Genomic DNA, 11,657 nt, shown 5'->3' with positions numbered 1-11,657 from the left:
CAGAGTAATTTGGCAAGTAAACAGTTGTAGGCCTACCATACTCCACATTATAAAGTCAGAATTAATTACATTGAATAAATATTGTCATTCTGCCCTGTGTGGTCCTATGATGTGATGAAATAATCAAAAGTGGAGGGAGGAAGACAGCCTGCCATCACTAAGATGGCTTGTCAGCACAATGACAGTGTCAGGCAACAGTGGGAGGAGGGTGAAGAGAACCAGGAAGTGTGTGAGGTCCAGCCAGTTTTATTGGCTGAAGACAGATGTGTGTGTGTGTGTGTGTGTGTGTGTGTGTGTGTGTGTGTGTGTGTGTGTGTGTGTGTAAGAGAGAGAGAGAGAGAGAGAGGGAGAGAACAGTAGATCAAGAGACAGAAAGATGGGTATAAGTAAAAGGGTAAAAGTAAAAGGAAAGGGTAATGGGACGAAAGAAAATGGGGTAGTGAGAAAAGGACAGATATTCTTCCACTACTGGTTGCAGTCAGCTCTTGAGGCGGTGGATGTTTCTGTTGATGAAGGAGAAGGATAGGTAAAGTCTGGGAAGTAAACACACATTTTAACCCAGGAACACTGTATTAGTTCCACTCCATCAGGTGAAATACCTGCATGCATCCCGTCCTGTCAGGTGTGTGTGTGTGTGGGTGGGGGGGGGGGCTGCATCTGCTCAAAATATGCATGACTGTGTTGCTGGAGGGTGATACAGGAGAGTCTCTGCTTTAAGTTCAGGTAAGATAGCTTGGTGTGTGTGTGTCAGTGCCAGCTGTCTGAAGCAAGAGATCAACATTATTAATGTGCCCTCTCTACAGTCGTGAGATATCTATCAACGTAGCGAACGTCTCGTGTGTATGGGTATGTCTGCAAGAGTGAATATCTGTGTGATGACATGAGGGCATGTAAAGTAGGGCAGTGTGTGTGTGTGTGTGTGTGTCTGTGTGACCATCAATAGTAAAATACAAGTCTGCAGTATTAACCTGTGGACAGCAAGTGGCAGTATTGTAGAAGAGCCTACATCCGCATTAGAGAAACATCTGTTTCTTTTCACCAATGAATACCTCAAGTCTAGAGAATGTGAGTTGACTGTATTTCTGCTCCATTACCTGTTCACGTGTAACAACAATAAAGCAATAAAAAATGTTGTTTGTTTATGTATCACCCAATGGGTGGTAAAATACTGTGTGATATTTTACGGTCAGCTGATAAACTGTATGATTCCCCTGATGGGAGTGTGAATCTCTAAATATGGTAGACTAAATAGATCACCATCTGGGTCACGATTGTCTGCCAAACTCAGCCCACAGCTAAGAACACTTCTGCAAATACACACATATACAAAAATATACTGTAAACAAACACACACATAGGCCTACACAAATATATCTAAAAAAGATGCTCACTCTACAGTATTGTGTTTGGAGTGGCACAATATAAGTGTTTTCTGTTCATTTTTTCTGTGGTTGTTTTTGTTGTTGCTGATTTGTTGTTGCTGATTTATTTTGTCTGGGTGATTACAGTTCTATGATAAGGCTAAATATCTCATCTCCAAAGATGAAAACTCATCAACACTCGCCAAGGCCTGACTATACACTTGCAATATCTGAGGCCAGTGAAGGCTCTCCTGAACAAGATGATGAACAAGATCATGGCATGTGATCTCTTTCATGAGTTAGTCCTCAAGCTGGCTCAATATGAAGAAAGGCAGTTATCCTTCCCTTCTCCATCCATCCGTACTGCAGTGAAGGGGGGATAAGTGCTCCCTTTTACCCACCACTTTCAATTAGTTCACCCACCCCACCCACTTACTTTCCCTCTTCTTTCTCCCCCTTATGTCTCCTGATGTTCACATTCTCCTTCCCTCGCTCTCTCGGTTAGCCTCATTCAGTCTGTGGCTTTGTGATTGGATGATATTTATATAATATCTAGGTCCCAGTGCCACCAGGGAGAGACGGGCTCCAGAACCAGGTCAGAGGAACCACTCTGCCATGATCCAGCTCGGTCCACTCCGTTCTGTCTTACAGCCAGCTACACACAGGCAGGTACTGCAACACTGCTCACACCAGCATCACACGTACAGATAGACACACACAGGTAGACAGGCTCACACATATACTGTATATAGACAAGTAGACAATGACAGAGACACATATACACATGTAGGTAGACAGACCCCATACACACAGGTTCAGGTAAGAAGACGCATTCTGGACTTGCACTTTAGCACAACTCACTGGTAAATATGTTAACAGTCAACAGTCCAACTCACACCTCGGCACCCGGGAAAAGAGAGTGAACCATTAGAGACAGAGGTCAACACTCCAGTGAAATGCATTTGGTTTCAGGTAGGTACTTTTTTAGATGCATTTTTTGTTTAGTAAAGAATTGCGTTCTGCAACACCAGACTACCTTAATTGTGACGTTTTATGAAGATTCCCACAAGTTCAACAGTTCATACTCAAGATGGTGTCAAGCTGTGTCTTGACCTGACTAGAGAGACCGGTAAGCAGACCAACAGACATGCATCAGGCAGGTAGGTGGACAGTGCCAATAGAGCTCATAAATATCCAGATAGATTAATGATAATTATGGCTCACTTCGGTTCACTTTTGCAATCTGTATTATGTGTTTCCCTCCAAACGGTCTCAAATCTGCACTGGTCTGTAACAGATATAAACATGTGGGTATCCCCTTATTTTCCTGTTTTGGGATTAACCAAAAAGCTTTTATGATTACATTTGGACAGGCATAGAACTTTTAGCGTAGTGACCAGTTTTTCCCATTGGCTATCTAGGCTTATGAGTATTGACGGCTACTTAAACGCTTTACCTCATTCGCCACATTATGCCAATGGGCAGACGTTACTCTCCCCCTGTGATTCTCACTGACTGAGGTAGTTTACATAGGATTACCGCGGGATAATCCACACCCAGTATTTAGTGACATGAATCGCCATCTGTCCGCTGTTAGCGCTGTGAGAACAGAGCTGTTCCAGTTTTAAGATTGAAACGGAGACACACCATCCGGATGGTTGGTATTGTATCGAGGGTAAATTAATCAATAACTTCCATTTGAAACGGAGACTGATATTAACACGTTGTTTGCTAAACGGTAGTGCGCATCTGATTCTTTGTCAGAAGAGTTGACACGAGGACAACGTGAAGGTGCAATGAGCAAGGTGACTCAATTAGGCTTTATACTTGATGAGGGTGCAAGGTGGCAAGTAGGCTATGTGAAGAATTAGTGTTTTTAAATCTGTTAAATGTGAGGCAAAACTGAAAAGTTGAATTTGATGATATATTTGCCGTATTTAACGGTATGTAAATCTGGGGTTTGAGTGCATGCCGAATGTCTCGCGTCTCCATTTGTCACACCTCATGCTTAGTTCACGCTTATCCTGCACATTATGCTACTTAAGGTAGCCTAATTCACTACTAATACAAGCGCGAGGGTCAATAAGTACAAGGATATTTGTTCGTCATTTTGGCTTAAAGTCATTTGAGTCCATCGCAACAATTTGTTCTCCTCGTCTGACAGTTGTGATTTATTTACTCTTTTCAAGGGAACTGGGTGTCGTGTGAACTCATGGTGAACTCATGCTGACTGCATGGAGAGCCCCAGTATTGCCAGTGTCTACTCCAGCATTATCCAGAACATTCTTTAGTTCTGCTCAGATTACTCCAAACCAACAGCAGATACATTCCAACTCTACACCAGCTAACGTCCAGTGATCCAGCTGTACCCTGAAACATCAGCTGTGGTCCATTTCTACTCCATCTGTACTACTGTACAGCACAACCAGCTATGCTGTAGGATCTTACACCAGCACAGCTCTTCCTTCAGGTAGCTCCCCACTATACCAGCTACTATACAACCAGCCACAACTATACCTCAACCAGCCTCCAGCCCCAAATGATGCGGACAGACAGTAAAGGCAGAAGTGCCTCTCCTCACAGGAACACCTACAAGACAGACTTCCACACCATCAAATGCTCCCTTGACACGTCGGCCATGACTCCACAACCTGCGGCAGGGAGTAAGCCTTCACTTAACACTCCTGTGGCCCCACCTACCCCTTCCTCCAACCAATCAGACCCCACAATGTCACACGTGAACATCAGCGGCACAGGAGGTGGGGGCCGGGTCCACTGCAGCAGGGGTAGCAAGATCAGAGACAACATCTTCCTCCAAATGGACAGCCAGCAGCAGCAGCACCACAAACCAGACGGCCGAGCAAGCACGTGTAAAACCCCCACTCCCCTCCTCTCTCCTCACCCTCCTCACCTCCCGTCTCTACCCTCTCCGCTGCCACCCAGATATGGACCCAGCTCCCCCTCCGCCTACAGCAGTGTAGCCAGCGTGTCCAGCCTAGACTCTTGCACACCAGAGAAGATGTCCCGGGCTGAGGAGATAGGAGAGATAGACAGAGCAACTCTTGCACAAAAGTTCTCTGTGGCCCGCAAGCTGTTTGAGACGAAGGTCATGGAGATAGGTTCAAAAGTAATCTCGGTGAGGGCGAGCAGGGGGTCTGTGGAAGGGAGAAGGGGGGAGGAAGAGGAGGATGAAGAGGAGGATGGGGAAGCATCCGTGAGGCAGTCGGAGAAGGAGGAAGAGTCAAACACACCAGCAACCAGTGGGAAGAAGGAAATGGGAGAGTCGTCTGACCTCCTTAACACACACACCTCCCCAACTGCCCATCCACCAACGGATTCCACGCTGACTTCGTCTCAAGACTGCATTAGTCCTGTCACTCGTACAGGGAAACATGTCGACTCCTCATCCCCCCCTTCGCCCAACACCCCTAGTTCAGCACACATCATCACCCCCCATTCTTTCACCCCCTCTGGTGACCCAAATTCTCCCTCTTGCTCTGAGTCTGACACATCGGCAACCACAGGAGAAGAAACTGAAAGTAGGGGAGAAATGACTTTGGACCTAGACTTGAGCCATGGGGAAAGGTCAAGGGTGAGTACTGTGAGGGCGGAGCTGGTGAATGTAAAGAACGAGTCATCAGAGAGCGATGGGGAAAAAGAGAGTGAAGGTTGCAAGGGAGAAGAGAGGCAGGGGGAGGAGCAGAATACCAGTGAAGACGAGGGACAGTTGGAGCAGAGAGAACAGGAGGAGGAGGGGTTTCTTGTGGAGGATGTGTTTGAGGAACCCAGCGTAGAACCAACAGCAGCATTTGAACCTGGTCTGGTAGAACAGAGAAGTGGAGAACCATGTCTTGTTGAGAACTGCGCAGTGGAACCTTCTGGAGAATGTCTGGAGCAGTGTTCTGCCGGTCTGCCTCATGATGGAGTGGAAAGAGAACAGGGGCCAGACAAGTTCCAACAGGTGACTGAACGGGGGGAGGGAACCATGGAGGAAGAAAACGGACGGCTTGGCTCAGGAACAGAGGAGTGCATCAAGACGGAGGCAGGCCAGAGAGAGACAGAGGAAGACGGGGAGGACAAAGGTCATGAAAGAAGACAGATGGAGGAGGTTGACGTTGAAGAGGAGGCCAGTATGTTTAATCAAATCAAGGAAGGGAGTGAGGGTGGAAGGAAGGAGGGAGTAGATGGAGGGGAAGACGTCAACATGCTCAAGGAGGGAGCTGATGTGGAGGAGAGGGAAAAAGTTGAACGAAAGTGCAGTGAGACCATGAATGGAGAGGAGAGAGGCGAGGAGGAGAAGGGATCTGCTGTCCTCTGTGGGATCGAGAACAAGGCCTTTGTAGGTGACCGGGAAAGGGGCGCAGGGAACGCAGAATGTTGCCACGGGGAGTGTGAATGTCATGGAGAGGCCCAGGAATGTTGTTGTGATCCTGGACAACCTCCATCTATGGAATACAAGGAGATGCCCGGTCTCCTCAAACTCTCGGACGAGGAAGAGGAAGAAGCCGGTGAGACGAGGAAGATCACGTTCTCCACAGCACCCATCAAAGTAAGTCAACATCTGTTCACACGGTGTGAGACAACAACAACATGGCCACCCTACACTCCCAGATACAGTGTGTTATGTGTTGGCCCAAACCTAATGTATATGATACAGGATCCCACACGCTCTGCCCTGTCAGGACCGCAGCTCTGTCAAAGCTGCTGTGAGGCAACAACCCAGGAACATTCCTCTCCCGTGTGTGTGTGTGTGTGTGTGTGTGTGTGTGTGTGTGTGTGCGCACGAGCATGCATACATGTTTGGTTACATAATTGACATAAGCCGTCTTCTCCTCGTGCACTGCAGGAAGTCAGTAGCATATTTTCTTTGCCAAGCTTGGGAGAGAAGGAAGAACATTTAGTTTGAGACCGAGCTGGAAAAGAACCTATCATTTTGAAACAAAATGACATGTTTGACCAGTGCAACTCTACTTTCTCGCCGGGACTCACTTTGGGAATGAGCTAGAACAGAACTGTGTGCACATGTCTGCATGTGCGTTACTGTTTCCAGTCCCTCCTCACAGCCTAGTCTCACTATGAGATCTGCCAGTATAAACATGGGGCTGTAGTGTCAGTAGCTCCAGATGGCAACGCCTTCTCAGTCAGCTGCTAACAGAATGGCACGCATACACACACACACACACACACACGCTCCTAATACTGACTAGACTTTCCTCTAACTTCATTTCCAACCATTTCCGCTTCATACAAATATTGTCCTTCTTGCTTTGCGTCAGGTGTTCAGTACCTACTCCAATGAGGAGTACGACCGCAGGAATGAGGAGGTGGACCCAGTTTCGGCCTCGGCCGAGTACGAGCTGGAGAAGAGAGTGGACAAGATGGATGTCTTCCCTGTGGAGATAGAGAAGGGTTTGTCTTTCCCTCACTTTGCCTTTACCGTTAACACCGTACTCCTCTTTGAAGGAGACAATGTCTCATTTTTCTCTTTCCGTGTGTTTTGTCTCTCTCTCGTTCTCTGTCTCTCTCTCTCATTCTCTGTCTCTCTCGGTCTCTCTCTCATTCTCTGTCTCTCTCGGTCTCTCTCTCATGCTCCCCAGGAGAGGAAGGGCTGGGCATCAGTATCATAGGTATGGGTGTGGGGGCTGACCAGGGCCTGGAGAAGCTGGGGATCTTTGTTAAGACCATCACAGAAGGAGGCCCCACAGCCCTGGACGGACGGTAAGTCCTGCAGGTGGAGGTTTGTTTCCGCCAGGCTAACCCCCATGTGGGTGTTCCAAAAATAAGTGTGTGTGTGTGTCTCAGTATCCAGGTGAATGACCAGATAGTGGAGGTTGATGCGATCAGTTTAGTAGGAGTCACTCAGCTGTTTGCTGCCACAGTACTGAAGAACACATCAGGCATCGTCAAGTACGTACCGCATTTCTTTCAGTGGTCTGATTGGTCAATGCTTCTTTAACAAGATTGCGATTGGTTCCCAGTATTAGCTGCTCTGTACGTAATTGGGCGTTGTGTTCTTTTCAGGTTCTCCATTGGTCGAGAGAAGGTGGGGGTGGAGAGTGAGGTGGCACGGTTGATCAGTGAAAGTTTTGAGCAGGACAGACCGACTACACAGGTGTGTGTGTGTGTTTTGGTAGGAACAGAGGTGTGTATTGGCTCGATAGATAGATGCATGAATGTGTTTTTCAGTGCATGTGCTGGACAGATCACCTTGTTTCTCAGGTGGGGAGAGCAGAGGAGGGAAGTGAGGAGGACGATGCTTCTATCTTGAAGAAAGAGGAGGAGGAAGAGGAGGAGGAAGTGGATGTGTCTGTGCTGTCCGGTCTGGACACCCATCAACTCTGCCTCAGATACCTGCAGGTGTGCAATCCACCCATCAAGCATGGTTAACCTTTGATTCCTGAGTGCAGTCACCAGTTACAGGTGTGGCACCGTTAGTGTGTGTTGTTGGTTTTTGTCTCCCTAGCTCCAGTCAAAGCTACAAAGCAGAACAGCCCAACTCTGCCAAGCTAGGGAGAAGGTAGGTCACCACCAGCTAGTCTGGTGTCACACACACACGCACACTAATACACACACACCCCCAACCCCCATAGAACAGTCTGACCCATTTATTTCTCCATGAAACGTCTGAGCCATTTGGATAGAGGCCCTGTTCCAAAACTCTTAATCACCTTCCCTCCTTCCTTTCCTGCCTTCTACTGGCCTCTGTCAGGTGATCACGGCTGTGACACAACTGGCTGGGCTGGGAGCCATGCTTCAGGAGCGCATGCTTAACCCAGACCTGTCTGTGTTACATCTGTCAACACCTCACGGGGGAAGGGCAGTGTCTACTTTGGTTGTGATAAATTTGCACAATTGTCAGAGCGAAAAAAAAGAAAGAAAAAGGAAACCCTTGTTCCTGTGCTCCGTTTCTGGTCATCTCTACTGAGGATCATATCGGAAGCAAAGACGGGAGATTGTCCAGTGTGTCTAGTCCTTCCAGAGTGTGGGTGGTGATTGTGATTGGTGGTAGACGTGTTGCCGTCCTGTGTGCTCCAGGTGAAGGTGTGGGTGGAGCGACAGGCCTCCTGGGGGACTGAGAAGGCTGAGCTGGAGCAGAGAGCCGAGGATGGAGAGGAGAAGGCCCAGAAATTAGACAAGTACACTTGAATAAGTATTCAACCAATGTAGCAACCCGTGTGTCATGATATAGTGCAATACAGGATACTGTGTGAGGAGGAGGAGGATGATCATGATCTTATGACTGGCCCCGCCCCCCCTCAGGTATTGGCAGGAGGCACAGACTCTGTGCAGGGTTGTGAGCCAGCGATTGTCTGATGCTCAGGGCCAAGCGGACACCCTGGAGGTGAAGTACACCAAGGCCAAGAGGCTGCTGAGGGAATACCAGAGCAGGTGAGACCCCCTGGGCCTCCAGCAGCCTGAGGGTGACCCCCGGGGCCTCCAGCAGCCTCAGGGCCCACCAGCATCAGAGCTTCCTCTCAGCTGTTCGATGTCTAACTCAACCTCTCCCTCTGTCCCCGTGCAGACAGCGGGAGAGCGACAGGAGAGAGGCCGATCTTAGGCAGGAGATGGAGGAGAGTGAGGAGAGACACCGAGAGACAGTGGAGAGACTACAGAGACAGGTGTGTGTGTTCGTGTGAGATCTTTGTATAGCTGCACCTTCATAGCCAGTATAAGTTCTCAGTGTGGTTCCTCTGTTCAGGTAGCCCAGCTGGAGCGAGGGGAAGCCGTGTCCGATGGGAACAAGCATCCACCAGACACCCCGCCCACAGGTACGTCTCTGTGCAGCCACCCAGTCAGCTGTCCTTAGCCTCATCTCTGCCCATCTAAAGGTGTGCGTGCCTGTGTTTGGTCCAGACTGGAGTATTGCCGTGCCAGACACAGGCCGTCTAGACTCCAGTGCTCACAGAGCCAGAGCTCAGCTGGCCCAGAAAGCTAAACGGCACCCACCCTCTCGAGACAAACTCCGAGAGAGTTTTAAAAGACAGGTCAGCAACACACACACACACAACACACACATGCACATACACACATACAGTCTCGCAAATGTAACTTGTTAGGTTGCGGTGTTTGTAAATAATCTTTCTCTCTTTTGTAGGAAGGGGAAATGCAAAACTCAGAGGACGGGAAGCCGGACAGCCTATCCTTTCCTGTTCCCACACTAGGAGGGGTGGGGCTTAGAGGGAGTAGGAGTGACCACTCCAGCACCTCCTCCCTCTCAGCCCTCTCCTCCCAGACCCCCTCCTTCCTCTTGACCCCCCAGCAGAACGACCAGGACGTTATCACCCCTTCGTCCTCAGCAACGAGGAAGTCGAAGAAGAAGTTTCCCGATTTCAGGTAGGGTCCTGTCCACCTGGAGACGTTGTGGAGGAGGTAAGGGTCTCTCATCCCGTCTCGCAACCAACTCTGCTCTCGTGCCCCCTAGTGGCCTGCGCAAGTCACTCAGCCGACGAAGGAAGAGTGAGAAGGAGAACGCGGGAAGGTCCCAGAGCAGCACGTAGGCTACTGTGCTTAAAACACACACACACCAAGACTATCCCCCTTGATACATTTGTGTAATTCTGTCCCTTCATCTATTTTTCTTCTTCTTCTTCCTTCTCCTCTGCTCTGTCTGGTCTGTCTCCAGGGGCTCATGTGGAGACCTGGTGGATGACACCAGCAGTGGAGTGTCTGCCTCCCTCTCCAACACCTCCATGCCCTCCTGCCTGCACTTCCCCTGGTTCGGGGAGCGAGGGAGGGAGAGGGCGCGAGAGAAAGGAAGAGGGGAGGAGAGGGAGAAGCTTCGCTCGGTGTCCAGCAGCAGCTTACCGTACATGACCACCGGAGGCAGAGATCACGTGAGTGGAGATGTGAGATGAGCGCCCCCACACGCGCGCGCAGGACACACGTTGTTATAGACAGGCTGTCTATACTTTTTTCAGAGTGTGGGATCACCTCTGCGCAGCTCTAGTTCTGGTGTGGTGGGGCTTCTGTCTGATCTCCCTCTCTCAGGGCACTCTCAAACTCTCACCTTTTCCTCCACTGAGGTGAGTCTCTATCTCTCTCTTTCAGTACTTTTACTGCTGGATCTTATCTTACTCAGTTGTGAGTTTGACATTTCTGTCTGTCTCACTCTGACATCCTGACAGTGTTTGGCATAAAGTACTTACATCTACAACCCCATCCCCCTTCTCTCTCCAGACTCTGGACGATGACCCAATCCCTGCACACAACAACAACCAATGGCAAAACCGCCCCCTTATGGAATGGACCAATCCGCAAGTTTGTCTATGGTTGATGGGTATTAACATGGACCAATACACCGCCGAGTTCACCGCTAGAGGAGTGGACGGGCCACAGCTTCTCAGTCTAGACAGTGAAAAACTCAAGGTTGGTTATCCTGGAAGACGGTTACATTTACATTTAGTCATTTAGCAGACGCTCTTATCCAGAGCGACTTACAGTAAGTACAGGGACATTCCCCCGAGGCAAGTAGGGTGAAGTGCCTTGCCCAAGGACACAACATAATTTGGCATGGCCAGGAATTGAACCAGCAACATTCTGATTAATAGCCTGATTCCCTAACCGCTTAGCCATCTGACTCCCTGGTTACGGGGCGTGTCTCAGCAGTTACTGTGATATTAGACAAACAGGCCGGTGAGGCATGAAGAGCCATGCTGATGATAATGCGTCTCTCTGTGTCTCCAGGCTCTGGGAGTGTGCAGCATGAGCGACCGCTCGGCTCTGAAGAGGAGGCTGAAAGACCTGAAGAGGAGGGAGGACAAAGAGAAGGAGAGGGAGAAGCAAGGGAAGGAAAGGGAGGTGAAGGAGAAGGAGGCTGCGGAAAAGGAGAGAGAGAAGAGGGGGAAGGAGGAAAAAGTCAAGAGCAGTGGTAAAAAAGTCAGGACCGAGTCTCTCTGCTGAGTCCCCGACCTCACGCATCCGATGGATGACCTCCGTGTCATCACACGCACGCACACACACACACATTCCAAACCTGTGGTCTTCTAGATAGCTTTCTGCTTCAGAGTGGTTCTTTGTGGACCTACGGTTGTTAGTACCAGGTGTGTCCCTACAAGGCTGTAGCCAGAGTTGCATCACTCCAGGACTCAAACGAGATGTGCCCCTTCAGCACCATCAGGTCCACGCTGCAGGGAACAGGAGTTTGAAATGCATTTTTACTTTACCAATGCTTGTGTCTTTTTAGTGTTGTAAAATAGGAATATCATGCTTATTCAAGCAATGGTTCGTCATATGAGCTGTAAGTGCTTTTAATGTATAAATAAATAATGTTTTAATTATACGTCACTCATCTTTCTG

General features: G+C 49.1%; 1 protein-coding gene across 7 annotated transcripts; it reads left to right on the top strand.

Moving 5' to 3' along the window:
- Positions 1-2,834: 2,834 nt before the first annotated feature.
- On the top strand, positions 2,835-11,640 carry LOC134036132 (neurabin-1-like). Of its 7 annotated transcripts, none has more exons than XM_062480911.1 (19): positions 2,835-3,166; positions 3,551-5,910; positions 6,638-6,770; positions 6,959-7,079; positions 7,164-7,268; positions 7,383-7,473; positions 7,548-7,718; positions 7,825-7,878; positions 8,397-8,497; positions 8,622-8,750; positions 8,884-8,980; positions 9,061-9,130; positions 9,216-9,346; positions 9,457-9,695; positions 9,784-9,855; positions 9,985-10,207; positions 10,280-10,384; positions 10,539-10,727; positions 11,046-11,640. In XM_062480911.1, the coding sequence occupies exons 2-19, from the start codon at positions 3,901-3,903 to the stop codon at positions 11,259-11,261; spliced, it is 4,257 nt and encodes a 1,418-aa protein (XP_062336895.1). In that variant the 5' UTR covers positions 2,835-3,166; positions 3,551-3,900; the 3' UTR covers positions 11,262-11,640. The 7 variants fall into 7 exon arrangements, with proteins under 7 accessions (XP_062336895.1, XP_062336898.1, XP_062336897.1 ...); XM_062480913.1 differs by having other exon boundaries at positions 2,836-3,166; positions 7,581-7,718; XM_062480912.1 differs by having other exon boundaries at positions 2,836-3,166; positions 9,985-10,195.
- The last annotated feature ends 17 nt before the right edge of the window (positions 11,641-11,657 follow it).

This window comes from Osmerus eperlanus, chromosome 16 (genome assembly GCF_963692335.1).
Source record: "Osmerus eperlanus chromosome 16, fOsmEpe2.1, whole genome shotgun sequence".
Classification (NCBI taxonomy): domain Eukaryota; kingdom Metazoa; phylum Chordata; class Actinopteri; order Osmeriformes; family Osmeridae; genus Osmerus; species Osmerus eperlanus.
The sequence above is the reverse complement of the archived record's forward strand: the minus strand, read 5'-3'. Positions and strand labels throughout refer to the sequence as shown.

Coding starts and splice junctions, on each gene's coding strand:
- LOC134036132 (XM_062480911.1), top strand. CDS start 3,901: ATGATGCGGACAGACAGTAAAGGCAGAAGTGCCTCTCCTCACAGGAAC. Junction 9,131..9,215: donor ACCAGACACCCCGCCCACAG/GTACGTCTCTGT, acceptor TGTTTGGTCCAG/ACTGGAGTATTGCCGTGCCA. Junction 9,856..9,984: donor GGAAGGTCCCAGAGCAGCAC/GTAGGCTACTGT, acceptor GTCTGTCTCCAG/GGGCTCATGTGGAGACCTGG.